This window comes from Punctularia strigosozonata (assembly GCF_000264995.1).
Source record: "Punctularia strigosozonata HHB-11173 SS5 unplaced genomic scaffold PUNSTscaffold_1, whole genome shotgun sequence".
In the NCBI taxonomy this organism is placed as follows: Eukaryota; Fungi; Basidiomycota; class Agaricomycetes; order Corticiales; family Punctulariaceae; genus Punctularia; species Punctularia strigosozonata.
The window spans coordinates 2,049,659-2,065,580 of NW_006767433.1; the positions used below are offsets into that span (position 1 = coordinate 2,049,659).

General features: G+C 53.6%; 9 protein-coding genes across 9 annotated transcripts; 5 read left to right on the forward strand and 4 right to left on the reverse strand.

Annotated features, from left to right (window-relative positions):
• Positions 1-576: 576 nt before the first annotated feature.
• Positions 577-1,520, forward strand: PUNSTDRAFT_109982 (uncharacterized protein; the record flags this gene model as incomplete). Its single annotated transcript, XM_007378661.1, has 2 exons — positions 577-660; positions 720-1,520. The coding sequence occupies 2 exons, from the start codon at positions 577-579 to the stop codon at positions 1,518-1,520; spliced, it is 885 nt and encodes a 294-aa protein (XP_007378723.1).
• A 646-nt stretch (positions 1,521-2,166) lies between these two features.
• PUNSTDRAFT_109983 (GroES-like protein) lies at positions 2,167-3,622 on the forward strand (the record flags this gene model as incomplete). Its single annotated transcript, XM_007378662.1, has 9 exons — positions 2,167-2,306; positions 2,359-2,411; positions 2,469-2,555; positions 2,615-2,686; positions 2,740-2,865; positions 2,921-2,979; positions 3,038-3,202; positions 3,255-3,369; positions 3,423-3,622. 9 exons carry the CDS (start codon positions 2,167-2,169, stop codon positions 3,620-3,622), a joined length of 1,017 nt encoding a protein of 338 aa, XP_007378724.1.
• A 593-nt stretch (positions 3,623-4,215) lies between these two features.
• Positions 4,216-5,202, reverse strand: PUNSTDRAFT_56732 (uncharacterized protein; the record flags this gene model as incomplete). Its single annotated transcript, XM_007378663.1, has 4 exons — positions 4,216-4,453; positions 4,502-4,665; positions 4,719-4,985; positions 5,041-5,202. The coding sequence occupies 4 exons, from the start codon at positions 5,200-5,202 to the stop codon at positions 4,216-4,218; spliced, it is 831 nt and encodes a 276-aa protein (XP_007378725.1).
• A 578-nt stretch (positions 5,203-5,780) lies between these two features.
• On the reverse strand, positions 5,781-6,717 carry PUNSTDRAFT_48727 (ribosomal protein L4/L1). The gene is made up of 3 exons (XM_007378664.1): positions 6,428-6,717; positions 5,994-6,373; positions 5,781-5,943 (listed from the first exon to the last, which is right to left on the reverse strand). The coding sequence occupies exons 1-3, from the start codon at positions 6,470-6,472 to the stop codon at positions 5,934-5,936; spliced, it is 435 nt and encodes a 144-aa protein (XP_007378726.1). The 5' UTR covers positions 6,473-6,717; the 3' UTR covers positions 5,781-5,933.
• A 306-nt stretch (positions 6,718-7,023) lies between these two features.
• Positions 7,024-7,899, forward strand: PUNSTDRAFT_109985 (ribosomal protein L4; the record flags this gene model as incomplete). The annotated part of the gene is made up of 2 exons (XM_007378665.1): positions 7,024-7,039; positions 7,088-7,899. The coding sequence occupies 2 exons, from the start codon at positions 7,024-7,026 to the stop codon at positions 7,897-7,899; spliced, it is 828 nt and encodes a 275-aa protein (XP_007378727.1).
• Positions 7,900-8,833: 934 nt separating this feature from the next.
• On the forward strand, positions 8,834-12,962 carry PUNSTDRAFT_79643 (uncharacterized protein). Its single transcript, XM_007378666.1, has 12 exons — positions 8,834-9,312; positions 9,377-9,516; positions 9,563-9,605; positions 9,656-10,176; positions 10,227-10,829; positions 10,881-10,988; positions 11,041-11,316; positions 11,374-12,107; positions 12,166-12,265; positions 12,320-12,490; positions 12,544-12,703; positions 12,770-12,962. The coding sequence occupies exons 1-8, from the start codon at positions 8,922-8,924 to the stop codon at positions 11,449-11,451; spliced, it is 2,160 nt and encodes a 719-aa protein (XP_007378728.1). The 5' UTR covers positions 8,834-8,921; the 3' UTR covers positions 11,452-12,107; positions 12,166-12,265; positions 12,320-12,490; positions 12,544-12,703; positions 12,770-12,962.
• PUNSTDRAFT_57259 (uncharacterized protein) lies at positions 11,573-12,931 on the reverse strand (the record flags this gene model as incomplete). The annotated part of the gene is made up of 5 exons (XM_007378667.1): positions 11,573-12,107; positions 12,166-12,265; positions 12,320-12,490; positions 12,544-12,703; positions 12,770-12,931. 5 exons carry the CDS (start codon positions 12,929-12,931, stop codon positions 11,573-11,575), a joined length of 1,128 nt encoding a protein of 375 aa, XP_007378729.1.
• Positions 12,963-13,810: 848 nt separating the features above from the next.
• On the reverse strand, positions 13,811-14,773 carry PUNSTDRAFT_41254 (uncharacterized protein; the record flags this gene model as incomplete). Its single annotated transcript, XM_007378668.1, has 6 exons — positions 13,811-13,835; positions 13,896-13,941; positions 14,024-14,039; positions 14,098-14,185; positions 14,267-14,357; positions 14,551-14,773. The coding sequence occupies 6 exons, from the start codon at positions 14,771-14,773 to the stop codon at positions 13,811-13,813; spliced, it is 489 nt and encodes a 162-aa protein (XP_007378730.1).
• A 380-nt stretch (positions 14,774-15,153) lies between these two features.
• On the forward strand, positions 15,154-15,905 carry PUNSTDRAFT_129481 (uncharacterized protein; the record flags this gene model as incomplete). Its single annotated transcript, XM_007378669.1, has 1 exon — positions 15,154-15,905. A coding segment is annotated over one exon (752 nt), but the record flags the coding sequence as incomplete, so codon positions are not given.
• Positions 15,906-15,922: the final 17 nt, after the last annotated feature.

Consider the following 15,922-nt stretch of genomic DNA (forward strand, 5'->3'; position numbering starts at 1 on the left):
GATGAAGACCTGAGTTTGCGCGCGCCCGTTTTGTCTGCGGCGAGCTGTGTGTGTGGGATACAAATTGCGATGCTCCAATGATAGCATGGCCGACGACCCCAGAATTCCATGGCTGATCGAAGGTGCCACATGCAACGCATAGGGCGGACAAATGCAAGCAAAGCGTGCTCGAGGAGAGAAGGAGTCTCGCAGGTGAATGATACGTTACGCTGGGCTGTTCGCCCCGGGTGGACGCTACGTAGACTGCAATATGAACTGGTGCGGCGAGAGATGATGCCAGGAATAGACACAGCCATCGAAGGAGCGAAATCACCGAGTTGCCTGACGACGACCAATCAAGTTCTCTGCCACGCGGGCCCTTATATACCCTCCTCCCTCTCTCTCTGTCGCCCATCCCCTCCCCAGTGAGTGCCGTCCTTATGCTCCGCCGCCGTCCATATTGACCGTTTCTCCAGATCGTTCTCCGTTCTTCAAACGCTAGGCCGCCGGACGACCTTTTCATCGCATCCTTTCCGCCCAGCGCACCCCACATCAAGTCGACCTTGAAACCACATTCTTTTTCGCCTTAACGTCGCCATGTTCGCTCGAAGCGCCGCCGTTCTCGTCACGCTTGCCGTGATCCTCGTCAGCCAGGTTGCGGCAGTGCCTGCGGTCGAGGCAGTGAGTGAACTATCGATTCGCAGCTTAGCAGCGTTGATCTGAGACGATCCTTCCTTCAGCGCGCAGTTGCGGGCCGCGACCCTGTTGCGTTCGCTCCCATCCCTGCGTACGTCAAGCGCGCCAATGTCAACACCATACCCGCCGAGAAGGCGACCAAGGCACCCAACGGTGTAATCGAGGAGTACGAGAAGCGCGCCGTCAACACCATGCCGGAGGAGAAGCCCACGAAGGCCCCCAACGGTGCGATCGAAGCGTACGGCAAGCGCGCCAACGTGAACACAATCCCCGCCGAGAAGGCGACCAAAGCCCCCAACGGCGTTATCGAGGCGTACGAGAAGCGCGCAAACGTGAACACCATCCCCGCCGAGAAGGCAACCAAGGCGCCCAACGGCGTCATCGAGGCGTACGGCAAACGTGCAAACGTTAACACCATCCCTGCCGAGAAGGCGACCAAGGCACCCAACGGCGTCATCGAGGCTTACGAGAAGCGCGCGAACGTGAACACCATTCCGGCTGAGAAAGCCACCAAGGCGCCTAACGGTGTGATCGAGGAGTACGAGAAGCGCGCCGTCAACACCATGCCGGAGGAGAAGCCCACGAAGGCCCCCAACGGTGCGATCGAGGCGTACGGCAAGCGCGCCAACGTGAACACCATCCCTGCCGAGAAAGCGACCAAGGCGCCTAACGGTGTCATCGAGGCGTATGGCAAGCGTGCAAACGTCAACACCATCCCGGCGGAGAAGGCGACTAAGGCACCGAACGGTGTTATCGAAGCCTACGGGAAACGTGCCAACGTCAACACTATACCCGCAGAGAAGGCGACCAAGGCTCCCAACGGCGTGATTGAGGAGTACAACTAAATCGTGAGTTTATCTCACGTTCATTCGGGAACTACGGGTTGACGACTGCATGGCATAGGGTCATGGCTTGCTCAAGGCATGGTTGGTGGACGGATCCGGCGACGCGGGATCCTCAACGCGGCCGGCGAGATGTGATGCGCGAAGGGACACGATGACTGTACACTTTATGGATGCGATCGTGCTAGCCACGATCTGGTATCTTTTTGTCGTTCTATGCGCAACGGAGAATCGATTTGCATGGGTTTTGGGTCAGCTGCACGCTTGTGAATTCAGATACGGGGTTCGAACGACGTCCTACTGCGTGCGCTGAAATTTGGATTCATTCCAGAAGAGCGCACGATAGGTACGCAGCAGAAGCAGATAGATGTATGCTTGGGCGGCCATTGAAACGTTACCTCCGCATAGGTGATATCAAATTCATCCTGTATTCAGCCGTTCGCATCATGATCGACATCCACTTAGAGCAGGTTGGAATCTTATCGATACAGGTGCAGTATTAATATTCCTTGCTTATCGCGCTCACCTTCCTCTCCGTCTGACACGGCCCACTTGGCCCACTTGGCCCACTTGGTTGATTTGATCAGCGTCAGCCCGCTCTCCATATAAACAGACCGCATCCGTTCCCCTGTTTCACTCGCACACACCAATGTCCTCCCATCCTCAGACTTACAAGGCCGCGCAGATCAAGGAGAAGGAGGGCCCCTTCGAGCTCGTCGATGTCCAGTGGAAGGATCCCAAGGATGGCGAGATCGTCGTCAAGGTCCTCGCTTGCGGGGTCTGCCACAGGTAATCCTCTTTGTGCCGTCACCGTCCTAGGCTTGCTTCAACGGTACTGCAGCGACGGCATAGTCAAGCACCAGATCTACCCTACCGGCTTCCCGCGCATCCCAGGTGGGTTACTATTTACATCTGCGAGATAAGATAGCTTCAACCCATATGCCGTCACAGGACATGAGATTGTGGGCGACGTTGTCGCAGTGCCTCCCACCGAAAAGCTCTGGAAGGTAGGCGACCGCGTGGGCGGTGGCTGGCACGGTGAGATCCCGGTACATATATCCGCATTCGGGACAGACAGTTCTGAGACGATCGAATAGGTGGTCATTGCAGCATCTGCAAACGCTGTCGTGCTGGAGACTACGTGACTTGCGAGAACGAGGCCATCAACGGTTCGCTCGTTCGTTGTGGTGCAAACTACAGTGTCCTGACAGTCAATGTCCAGGCATTTTCTCTGATGGCGGCTACGCTGAGTATGTCACTCTCCGCACCGAGGCTGTCGCTTCCATTCCAAGGGAGTTGGACCCTGCAGAAGCAGCGCCGCTCATGTGCGCCGGAATCACGACCTTCAGTGAGTATAAGAGCGCGTTCAAGATTACGTTTGACGGCCAACAATATCTCGTCAGACTCTATCAGGAACATGGGCGCGAAGCCCGGCGACGTCGTCGCCGTCCAAGGCATCGGCGTAAGTATGCAGGCTCGTTCCCCCGACCATATCTATAACAGAGCTTGTTTCCATGTAGGGACTGGGACATCTTGCGCTCCAGTATTGTCGCGCCATGGGATTTTACACGGTTGCGTTATCATCCTCGGAATCCAAGAAGCAACTTGCACAATCCCTGGGAGCTCACGAATATGTCTTCGGCGAGAACCAGGTCGAGGCATTGCAGAAGCTTGGGGGTGCAAAGGTCACCCCGACATCCGCTCTGCCATCACGCTTGCTTACGCCTGCTACCGCAGGTCATAGTGTGTACTGCTCCCAACTCGAAGGTCATCCAGACGCTGGTCAACAGCCTCTCGGTTGACGGCGAATTACTCATCCTCGCGCTGGCGGATGAGCTCAGCATTCCCGTTGGTGAGTACAGGTCGAGTGCCTTCGAAAATATCATGTCTGACGTGCTCTGCCAGGGCCCCTCATCTCCAAGCGACTCTCCTTGAAAGGCTGGCCCTCGGGCACAGCTAAGGACTCTGAAGAAGCGGTCGCCTTTGCGAAAGCAGCCGGCGTCAGATGTCATGTCGAAAGGTTCCCGCTCGACAAGGTCAACGAGGCATACGAAAGCATGGCCTCAGGCAAGGCCCGATTCCGCGCCGTGTTGGTGCCAGCATAAGCATCTGCTTGTCAACTTTCGATGTCTCAGTACTCGTATGTTAACTCGTCAAATTGTAAAGTTGCCTGGACAAATATCGCCGTCATCGGGTGCCACTGCCGGCGTAATATGCGTAGATCCATATGCTGCCGAGAGAGCCCAAAACGACGATCAGATTCCCATCGCGGCCCATTGCGCAAGCCACGGCTTGCTCGGTAGCGGGGGCAGGCGCCAGCAGAACCCAACCGCTACCTTCCAATAGCGAGGGTGGTGGCATCGGGCTTGCGCTCGGGTCTCCCAGATCCGTGTAATGACTCAGAGAGGTCAGACGTGGACCCGACGCTCGTTCCGGCTCCTCCATCAATTCCTGGGCCACAGAGAACGGCACGCTCTCCGTTGGACTGAGGCGGGAAATGTTGATTATCCGCACCCCAACTCCCGCGTGTGGAACGAGCAGAACAGGATGACCTACGGGCCTGTTCATGTGGTGTACGTGCATGTGAGGCGAATGTTGCGGAAGGGAGGTCCGAGACAAAAATTCAAAGCAAGCTAGAACGCATGTTAATCGAGACATAGGGTTGACTTTTGGTAGACGTACTGCTCTCTTGATAATCCTATGCGGTCCTCAGCGACAGGCGGTGAACAGCTGAAGTTCCTTCACTTACGGATGCACATGGCCTCGCCGCGTTCGGCCAAGCTGCCGCTCCCTTGTCTGGCGGGAAAAAGCGATGCAACCCGATCCATTGCCAAACGATAGCCTGGCCATCCTGTGTGTACAGGCTCTGCACGTCGTCGGGATCTCGGCGGAGTGAAGCGGGTGCACTATGCGTCAACAACACATCGTCGCTCAACCTGGATGTCACCTCAGAGAAAGAATTCGACCGACAGGGTTGGACTCACCACGATACGGAGAGCACGCGGGCATCGTGAATCCTGCTGCTGCTGAAGATGGGCTTATCCTCTCGAGAGAAGACGTCCGGATTAGAAAGTAAAGGCAAGCGCCATATCTTGACTGCACGGTCCATGCCGCAAGTTGCTATGAGTGGAAACGTGTGGTGAAACGCCTAGCGACTGATCAGTATGATAGTAGCGTACGTTACCCTAGTTGAATTCTTACTGCACCCATGACGGCGGCTTGATGACCACCCGCACGTCCGCCGGCCAAAACTGCCAGACACCGTCCAAAACCATTACCCTCACGGCCCGTCATCTGTAGCCCAACAGGCGCGCCAGCAAGGTTCGGCACCTTGGAAGGAGGCATTGGTGGGTTGTTTGGCTCCTGCCTGGGCTCCATGTCCAAGTCAATGATACGGGCGCTGAAGTCACGCGACGTCGTGCAAACAATCGACGGATGAGTTGCCTCCACTGCGATGGAGGTGATGGACTGGGTATGATTTAGTCAGTATCGAGAGTGATAAGTGGAGAGTATCGCTACGCACGTTTCCGTGCCCTCGTATCTCAGCTACGAATTGGCGGCTCTTGACATTGAAAGCATACAGCATCCGATCGTGTGCGCATAAGACGAGGGGATCCAATGGCGGCTTGGATCTCAAAGCCCACGCTACGGGATAGAGACTTTCATGGCCTCTCTCTTTCTGCATGCTCTGTATGTTCTACCGTTAACAAACACAAAAAAGAGTTTGAGGTCGATAACGTGCCTTGAGTGGTAATATATAGGGTCGTTGGGTGGAACCACGACGGACGTCCTGTATGCGCACGAACGAACGCCCACCGAATACGACGGTGTGCTCAAACGTGGTTACGGTCTGTATCCACTCGCTCTCCAGACTTGGGTAGTTCTCTGCCAGGTAACCCTCAAACAAGGTATGGAACGACGCAGCACTCCACGGGAACGTTGCAGCAGACCGTAGGTCATTGTATGGCGGCGTAGCTGGCTAGCTAAGTCGGTCTAGATATCGTACGTTCAGACCGATTCAATGATGACTGACTGGGACTGCGTGGACTAAAGAGAAGGGGGGCGGATGTGGAGGACCAGTGTACCAGAACCTTTCGTTCCCGGGATATCCTCTACGTTCCATCCAGCAGGAATCCAGAAAACTAAGACTCGCAGGGAAAGAGAGCAAACGCAGATTTCACACAGCTAGTAAGCAGGTAAACAGCTAACCAACTTTGAGCTCCTCTGCTAACACGTGCACAGTCGAACCAGTTTACTCGGGGACGAACATCGGCACATAGAGCAGCGCACTTAGTTCAGAAATCCGAATTGCGCAGGAGCAAGGACCACACGATCCTCAGCAGATGTTGCGTATGCATACAGCCATGACATAAAAAACGCGTGTACAGCATGATGGGATACAGAACAGAATATCCTTTACCGATAACTGATAGCAGGTTAGTTTCCAGTCGCGTGCGCAAGGACAGTGGAACTTACGATTTCTGCCTGCGAGCGCGCGCTCCCCGACCGCCGAACTTCTTCGGCTCCGCCCGCCTCGGGTCTGCTATCAAGAGCGTACGGTCGTACGTGACGAGCTTCTTCTTCAGCTCGATCGCGCTGTATGCGTCGATATACTTGGCGTAGTAGGCAACAACGGCCTTGGCAATAGCCTGGCGGATGGCGTAGATTTGCGAGGTGTGTCCACCGCCTTTCACGCGCACACGGATGTCGAGGACACCGAACGCATCCTCACCGGCGACGAGCACGGGTTCGTAAACCTTCAGACGGAGGATTTCAGGGCGAACGAGGTCGATGGGTGAGCCATTGATGCGAATGAGTCCCCGACCCTCCTTGGCGTGCGCAACAGCAGTCGCAGTCTATACGAGCTAAAGGGTAAGGCTAGCCTATGCCGACGAAATACTACTACTCGCCTTCTTTTTGCCGAAGGTTTGAACGGCCTTCGTTGTTGAGGCCATTTTGAAGGATTGAGGGTGCCGAGCTTCTGAACGGCAAGTGAATCCTAAGAGCAAGAGCCATTTTCAGCGATGAGTTGTAGCCAGGCAGCCGAGTAGCAACAAGAGAGTAGGCGTAGTCGGCTAGAGTCATCCAGAACTGAAGTGTTGCATCCAACCCATGAATCCGGAAATCTCAATCACGAACGACCCAAAGATTCGAAACTGTGTCCCTCGTTCCGTTCGGAGCTGTAGAAAGCGTAACTCACGTCCTCTACCGTAGCTGGTCTTGAGGGAGGAGGTAACGGGTTGCCCTTCGATGTTGCGGAAGTGTCCGAGTCAGGGGTCGCGTGGCGAGGCGCGTCCTCGGGGGGTCCCCGTTTAGTTGCTCCTCTCCGTCACCGAGACTCGAGACTACGGTCGAAATGCTGGCGGCATCCTGGGCCTCAATCAACCAAGTTCGTGGACCGATGCCGAGCAGAAGTAGCGACAACTTAATCTGTTAATAGCTGCCCAGAATACCTTGTAGGGCATATGCGATTGCAACTTCCCTGTCCCGTGCGGGACCATCCCGAATGAGCAAGGCTAAGCGTATGTTTCCGTGCTCCTACTCAAGGCGTGTACCTAACACCACCTCAGCTTTGTTCAGGGAGGCCCCTGCGTACATATCTCTTTCCCAGCTTGTTCCTCCGGAAATAATGTCGCTAGCGCGAATCGATACCGATATACCGCCACCCAGCCACGAACGTACCAGCTCGCTATTCGAGTCTGAATCGGCCGCAGAAGAGCCGAGCGCGTCGGCGGAGGAATCCATAGCTGGCGCTACAGAGGCGTTGGATAAAGTCGTGGCACTTGACCCGACGGTTTTCCTGCATCCCATCCGCAAAGACATCCTTCATCTTTGTGTCGTCCACCACCTTGATGGCCTTCGTCAAGGCTCGGCCAACACGAAGACAAGGTCAGAGGTTGCCGGCTCCGGCCGGAAGCTTCGACCACAGAAGGGAACTGGCCGTGCTCGACTCGGTGACAACGGAAGCCCCATGCTGAAGGGCGGAGGTGTTGCATTTGGACCCAAGCCGCGGGATTTCTCGACGAAGCTCCCTCGCAAGGTGATACAAATGGGAATGCGCATCGCTTTGAGCGCCAAGGTGCACGAAAAGGCTCTGGGAGTGGTGGACACTCTGGACTGGCCATTGGAGGTTGCGAAGACCAAGGCAATGGCAAGGCGTATTGATGAACTGGGTTGGAGGAGGACATTGTTCGTGTCGGGTGGACCTACTCTACCAGAAGGCTTGCGCCGCTGTACCAGCAACTTGGAGAACGTCGATGCAGTTACTGCAGAGGAACTGACCGTCTACGACGCGACACGGTGGCCTCGGTTGGTCCTCGACATCGACGCAGTGGCATACTTTGAGCAGACGCTCTCAAGGGCAGATGTTGCGGGGGGTTGAAACGCGGACGTGGCAGATGCCGGAAATGATGTGACATCTTTGTAGCATATTAAGCCACGCAGCGTCGTGCTAATACAGCACCATCCTGATTTCGAGCTTGGACGGACGCTCTGCTTACACAGCCACTACCGGTTATGTTCCTGCGTAATGTCAGGTTGAGTACAACGCTCTAAGCCTGAGGGAGCTGCCCCTAGCTTGAAATGTTCTCCCAGTTCAGACAAGCTGTAGAAAACCTTGCCACGCAGCCGCCCCGACGCTCTACATCTGTTGACGAACACGGAAGCCCCCTAGAAGAGCGGTCGCGCACGCCAGAAGCGCAACACAAACCGTCCACGTCGTTAGGCTCCGCACACCTAGCAGATGCTGCATTGTCGAACCTCAGAAAGACTCTGGGATCCCAGCGTACATCAAGTCCTATTCGGACGGCGAGCCCGGGACCCGCAAGTGGCCCTGATACGGGGCGCCGGCCGAATCTGGAGGAAAGGTTACGTGCCAAGTTCACTATTGGGGAGGCATCTCCGACACCTGTTGGAACTCCGGATCCTTCAGGCAGGTCATCTCCCGCCCTACAGCCTGAACATGCAGACATTGAGGCTGCAAACGCACTGAAGAAGAAGGCCTCCCCCGCTCTTGAAGCTGATGCCGGACATCCGCTGTCACCCACATCTACCCCATTGCCCGACTCGCCTGCCCTCTCTCCTACAGAAGAGACTTCGCTTTCCCTAGACTCCGCAATTGCCTCTCTTGACTCTCTACCAAGACCGAACGCGGAGTCTCCATATAACGCAAGAACGACACCCTCTCCATCTCCCTCTCCAGCGTCTCGTGAGCCATTGGAATCTGGATTTTTGCCTGAGGTCAAGACAGACGAAGTGTCGCTCTCAGTTCAAACTAGGCAGCAACATGAACATGAGCACATCGACGCGGACATCCCTTCTTGCGCGCTTGCGGAATCCGCCTCTCTCGATGTTTCTTCCCCGGCTCTGGCCTCCGTTGGTGAAGTTGCTCTTTCGGGCGATGAAATGACCTCGGAACACCAGCCACGACAGGAGTCTGTTTCCCCGAAATCGCAACTACGAGATCTAGCCGACCTCTCCACTACAACGGCTGATGATTCCTTCACTGCGGAAGCGGATGGTTCGTCTATAGGTGATCACGAAGTTACGAAGAACCAGGAAACCAGCATTTCCGAAACAGCACCCTCGGAAAATCCATCGATTGCCATTCAGACCCCGCTTCCCCGGAGTCCGATCAGTCCACATTTGACGTCCGAGGCGAGGATTGCGGCGCTTGTGTCTCCAGTTGTGGGGGGCGAAATGGATCAGGTGTCCCGACCGTCTTCACGATCGCCCGCATCAGCGGACGTAGAAGCTCTGCAACAGCGACTCAAACTGGTCGAGCAACGTTTCGCAGGCAAGTCGACAGGTATACTCTACACCTTCTCAGTTGTTGATCGCTCGTCTTTGCTTTCCACCAGATGTATCAACCTCGTTCAAGCGTTTACAGGCTGAGAAAAGGGCTGTGGACGGCATACTCCGCGAATTGACGCCCATCGAAGGGATGCAAGATCAGGTGGCCCTTCGAGATTACCTTCAGAATATGAATCAGAAACTCGAGGTACGTTTTATCATCTCTTTGCGCGCCTCGTTTCAAGCTCTCGTAGATATCACAGGACGAAATCATGAGATTGAATGGAAAGCTCACACGTAAGCCCCACATATCCTCGCAAGTTGCATCGCTACACCTATAAGCGCAGGGCAGGAAGAGCGTTTGGAAGAACTGAGAGATACCCATCGACTCGAATCCGCTTCCTTCACAGAGGAGGCTGACAACCTTCGTCAGCAACTCGAGGCCGCCAAGAACGCGCTACAAGCAGCGGAATCTGTGAAGGCTAAGTCGGACGAAGAAGCAGCAAAGCATAGAGCAGAAATTGAACGATTGAAGAATGAGAACGAGAAGGCGTCTACCATGGCCAAGGACGAGGAAGAGAAACGCGTTAAGGCCATTGCGCTCCTCAAGACCGTTCGTCAGAAGCTCGTTAAAACGGAGAAGGACAGGGATGACGCAATAAAGGATGCTAACGCAACGAAGGGAAAGGATAAGGAAGAGCTCGCAAGGCTTCATCATGAAATTGAGAAGGTCAACGCAGAAAGGGAGCAAGCGATTACCGGAATGCGTGCGCATTTTGATCGTGAACTTGCGGGTCTCAAAGAGCGCCAGGCGAAAGATATCGCTGCTCTGCGCGGTCAGTTCGAACTGGAGGCAATCAGCACCAAGGTGAGGCTGGAGATCGTTGGTCGCCGGTTGGCGTGCTCAAAGTTTGTCAGGCTGCGCATGCCAAGGAGCTTGCCGCTCGTGACTCCAAGATTGCCGTTTTGGAAAATTCTGTTCGCAATCTCACGAACGAGAAGAACAAATATTTCGACCTCTTGCAAGTGCGACAGGGCGAATATGAATCAGCAGAATCGCATTCGCAGTCCCTGGAGGCGCAAACTACCGAGTTGCAATATCAGTTGCGCGAAGCGAACGAGCGTATTTGCTTGCTCACGGAAGAGTTATTAGAAGCCAGACGCGAACAGGATCATGGCCGACGCAAACCGTCAGTTTCCGCGGAGGAAGTTACGTTAAACCTGCAAGCGACCGAAGCACGATATGAGAATATGTTGAGGGAAGTCAGGAAGCAGATTGAGGCGTTGGAGGCTGAGCGCGCTGATGCCGAGGCAATGTGGGCTAGAAGGTTGGAAGAGAAAGCCAAGGAGGTGGAGAACTTAAGGGAACTGGTGGATACGAACCGGGAGTCAAGCGGGATAAAGGAGCAATCGATGAAGGAGTCTCAGCAACAAGTAGACCGTCTGAAAGAAGAGCTGCGGTTGGTTAGGTTAGATGTGCAGAAAATGCAGCGAGAGGTCGACGCCGCAAGGGAAGCCCAGGTGAGGCCAGCGCAGCAGAGATCGCAACGTGCCGCTTATCTCAGACTGTAGACCGGCGCTCAAGAAGAATCGAAAGAGCTCGGTAGCAAGCTCGCCGCTCTCGAGAAACTGATCGAGGAGGTGAAGCTGCGAGAGACACAACTTAAGGCCGCCAACAAGGTATCAGAATGTATAGCATTACGTTCCGATCGTGAACTGATTCGTTGGTCAGGCTCTCCGAGGAGAACTGCACAAAGTACAGACTTCCGCGGCACTGCTCGAGCGTCAACGAAACCCTGGTGTCGGCTATTGGAGCGCCTCGAGACAAGATTTGCCTGACAATGTTGAGATGGATTCACGGATCTCGGTCTCGTCTACCTCGGATGTGAGCAGAAACAGCACGCCTCGTATAGGATCACCCACTCCAACTTCCGGGTCTGAAGAGGAAATCAATCTCGAGTACCTACGCAATGTGATTCTGCAATTTTTAGAGCACAAGGAGATGAGGGTGAGCGTATATCCGTCGCGTGTACCTGGCTGTACTTATGGACATGGACAACTGCAGCCCAACCTCGTACGTGTGCTTGCTGCGATCTTGAGATTCACACCACAAGAAACACGTAGGCTAGTTGCAAAGGTCTAAGAGCCGTCGTTTGTACCCCAGGACAAACAGCTGTGAATAGTACCTTACAGACCCTACAATAATGTACACATGGGCGACGGTCCATGGCCGGATTGTGGACGCCGGAAACGGAATGTACATATTACACTGCAGCGTCGGCTTTCGTCCCATACATCTTGACCAGTCCGGCACTCGCGCCACCTTCCAAGGTCTTCGCGTATGCATCCACCTGGCCGATGAGCAGCATACTTTCCAGCCGGCTTGGCTCAGGCGGGACTTTGACGAGCCGTTGCACGTCAGCCTCTGGGAGGGGCTGGAGACCTTGGGCCTGGCGCACGGCGTTTTCGTCTCTCCGTTTTTGCAGAAGGCCTTCCGCCTTCGCCTTTTCCCTGGCAATCTGGCGGGAGAGGTATGCGAGGTTATTCTCTTCGGTTTTGTAGGCATCGAGCGCATCGATCAATCTCGAAAGCGGTTGCCTGATCGTCGTCGAATCAAGAGACAAGACTTGATAGGATGATGGTACGGCTGCTGGCTCCAGGTTGGCTACTGGACCGGTCGACGATGTTGACGTGGGCTGAGATAGACGCGAAATGAACGAGGATAGGAGAGCATTGGTACGGATCTTCAGTGGTATCTCTTGCAAGATGGAAGAGAAAGTGAGGCGGTGGTTCGCGAGGCTGGTGATGCAGTATTAGACGCAGATAACCAGATATGGAAGAATGTCACGTCACATACCTCGCTGAGCTGAAGTTCTTACGCTTGTGTGCGTCTATGAAAGCTTTGCTCAGTTTGAAGGCCTTGAAGGATGCGTTCCCTTTGGTGCTTTGCGTAATATCTACAAATGATGAATATAGCGGGTGCATCACTGCGCAGGGTATCATGAACGCACCATGAACGATTACCACACCTCCATGGCGAAGTTTCTCCTGATAGATGGCTTGTGTCTCCATCAAAGTCTGGGTATAGAAAGCACCCATCGTGGTAGCCTGGTAAAAACCAACTACGCTATCATCCGCTTGCACTTCCTTAAGTGACCTCAGCATAGATCCCTGGTAGCGCGCTGCAGGCTTATGTGAGACGACGACTTCTGCTCTGACATATCTCATGACGGACCAATCGCCTTAGAAGACTTGTCATCTTCCTCTGAGGACGTATGCTGCGTGGGCAAAGGAAAGGAGTTGGAAACTTCTAAAACGCCGTCCAGATCGAGGCCAAGCAAGAGTCCCGTAGCGGATCTTGCCTCACTCGCGTGCTTGATGATTTTCGAAACCACCTATGCGAACGTGTATCAAGTAATGTTCAGACCCTCTTCCGCTTGTTACTCAAGCAAACAACATACTAAGCCATCCAGTTGCGCATAGCTGATGGGTATCTCAGCCTCAGGATCAACGGCCTTCGACATTGAAGCAGGGATTTGTTCGAGAACGGGGGCAGCTGGGGCGGGCGCTTGGGGCGCAGCGGGCAGTGACGCCGCTACAGCTGCTGCCATAGATGTGGCCATGATAGATTAGTGCGGACGTTGCGAAAGTTGCGAGACAGCAAGATGGCAAGAGACTACAGTAGCATCTCTCGCACTCTCGTCGAAAATCTAACCCTAACCCTGAAATCACTAGGTTGGCATGCCGCACATTCCTCCGTCCGTGCACGTGAGTAAGTGGCGCCAAGCGCCGCATTCCGCCTCCCCTTGCAGTTTGCTCGAGTAACTCGAAATCAGTGTGCATACAATACAGGTGTGGTACGATAATTGCAAGGACACAGCAGGAAGCCATGACATATACATGGGCACTCACGAATTGACCATCTCTGACCGTGGGATGATCCGTCTGAACACAAGTTACTTGCCACGGTCGATAGAGGGTTTACATCTGCGGACATATCGGCCGTTGCCATGGTTTATCTTATCTTATCAAACAAGCGCTCAAATTTCCGTCCAGACACGGAAAGTGTCATTACGCAGAGAAAGCAAAGCGCAGTAGACACTACGATTATGTAAATGATACCGATAAGGCTGAAACAGACTTCGGCGGCTTGGCCAACTGATACATCACACGTACAGAGCGATACCAGTACATCATGTAAGCGTTCTCACACCTACAGTGTCACGCTGCTGCGTCCCATCTAAAACTAGCGCTCGTCCGTCCGATATTCGCGGATTATCACACTTTATCACGCTTTTGTAACGTTTTGGCTGGGGTCACATTTCTGTCACTGTGACGAGGCCCATGCGCAAAAACCAACTCCCTCCTTTGGGGGAGTCGGAATTCGCTCTACAGTGTGACAACAAATTGGGACGCATGGTAATGAGGTACATCTGAGATTTGTGAATACTCATGAACGACAGCATGCTCCATCCAAGTCGACCTTTTCCTTTTTACGACCTTCATGCCAACATCTCCGCAGCCCGGCTAAGTTGTAACAATCATGCAGTAAGTTACCACGGTCTTTGTCTATGGGAACACACGTACGTGAATATATCCCAAACAGCAGTTTGGTTCCGGTAGAAGGCGAATCCTACCTATATCCTTCAGAAATGTCTATTATGATGACAATAAGCAACTGCAGGAATACAAGCAGTCGTTTGTATCAAGCGTACCATCGTTTGGAGAAGCCTCATGAAGCAAGAGATGTCAAAATGAGTCTAAATGGAATACTGCTGAAAGCACGCACTCCATCCAATATGGCATCTGCATATTTGATGATCCGATTACCCTTACTCTCAGTCAACCCAAGCTCGCCCCATTGCCATGGCATGATGCTACAATGTTTCGTTGAGTAAACGGCACATGTCCCATTCAGTTGTTAATCATACCCTGCATGCTGGGTATCGAGCACTCACTGGACCCAGATAGGATATATGGACGACTTGTTCGAGAGACCCGTCATGCCGAACTCTTCGATGACTAAGGGCTTGTTCACCCTTCTCGTAGCTACAGGTACCCATGAGCCAAGCAGAAGCGTCACATTTGATAAGGGATAAGGAACTCGCCGTTAATGTGGGCATCAATCCAGAATAAACCCCAATCTTGCATGGAGAAATTTGATCCTGGAAAGTCCTGGGATAAACGTGAGCACCCGTTCTACTACAGGCACACTCATCAAACAATATGCAACGAAATGTACCAGGTTGCCATACCAGGTTTGCAGATACATGTGCTAGAGCTTCTCGGTAAGCGCCATTGACGCACACTGGCGAAAAGGAGCAACCCACGTATACGCCAAAGTCTATGTTGTGGAGCATGATGTCGGCATCGAAGTCTTCTCCAGGTTGACCGTCGAAGTTGAAGTCTTCGACGAGTTGACCATTGACCCAGCTTGAGGGTGACTCGTGACCGGAGAATGGCATGTAGCAGAAGACATGCTCACTATTTCACAGGGTTCTTCCAGTTGAAATGACCCTCTCCACCTATCAGCATTGAGAGTATATCACAATTCCTTAGCGTAACTTCGTTAACTTCACTATGATCATGCTCTCACCTGTGGTTACCATGTGATGCGGGTCAAGGCTCTTCACAAAGGCGGCTTGGTTTTTATACCAGGTATGCAATGTCCCAGAGCCGGGTATGCATGCGGTGTCCCGCACCCTTTTTGCAAAAGGTGCAGAAACATGTTGTTGCGCACGTGCCTGACTTCAGCTTTGGAATTTCCCACGAGACAAGACATGCGTGAGAGCTGCGCTGAGGGAAGCGCAAAGTCAGAAAAATTATTTGTTCAACCTGCACCACCATGTTTGGATATCTCATCGCAGCTGCTCGCCACGTCGTCAACACTCTTTACCCTGCCTATGTGCAGGAAGATGAGAATCACGTCCCTCACTCCCTGCCACTCGCCATCGAGTACACACGCGAGACCGTGACCACTGTCCAGGTTCGCGGTAGCGAACACGTTGAATACACTATGCGTCAATTCGAGCCGCCTGCCTATGATGGCCACATCTTCGACACCGATTCCCTTCGCATCCCTCCAAACGAGGAGACCTGTCTGTTTTGGATGACAGAACATCCGCTTCCGCACGCACACTTCAAGCTTGGGGACATCTTTCAGTTACAGCTATACGATGGGCCCAACCAGATCACAGCAGACGTGCATTTCCAGCGAGCCATCTACAACAATGTCGACGATGTGATTGTCATCCTTGCTACTCTAGCTCCTCCCGCTTCACTCCGCCGAGGTCACACCAAGCTTTTCCGATACTTCGCCTACGAGCACTACGCCATGCTCTCTATGGTTCTCAAGAGTGAAGGTCTCCCACTTGCCGAAGATCCATGGCATTATATTCCCATTTTCGTACCTGCCAACCACCTTGGACGTACACATCATGACTTGCGTACGAGCACCCACCCCATCGGTCACGTCCGTCTCTACGCTGCAAATGGCATTAAGCAGAGCATGCGTCGCTTCACACTTCCTTACGACGATATCCGCGGACACTTACCCCGACCCTTTCCGGTCACAGGACTGCTTCAGTACTCGACAATGTACGAATCTGGATCTG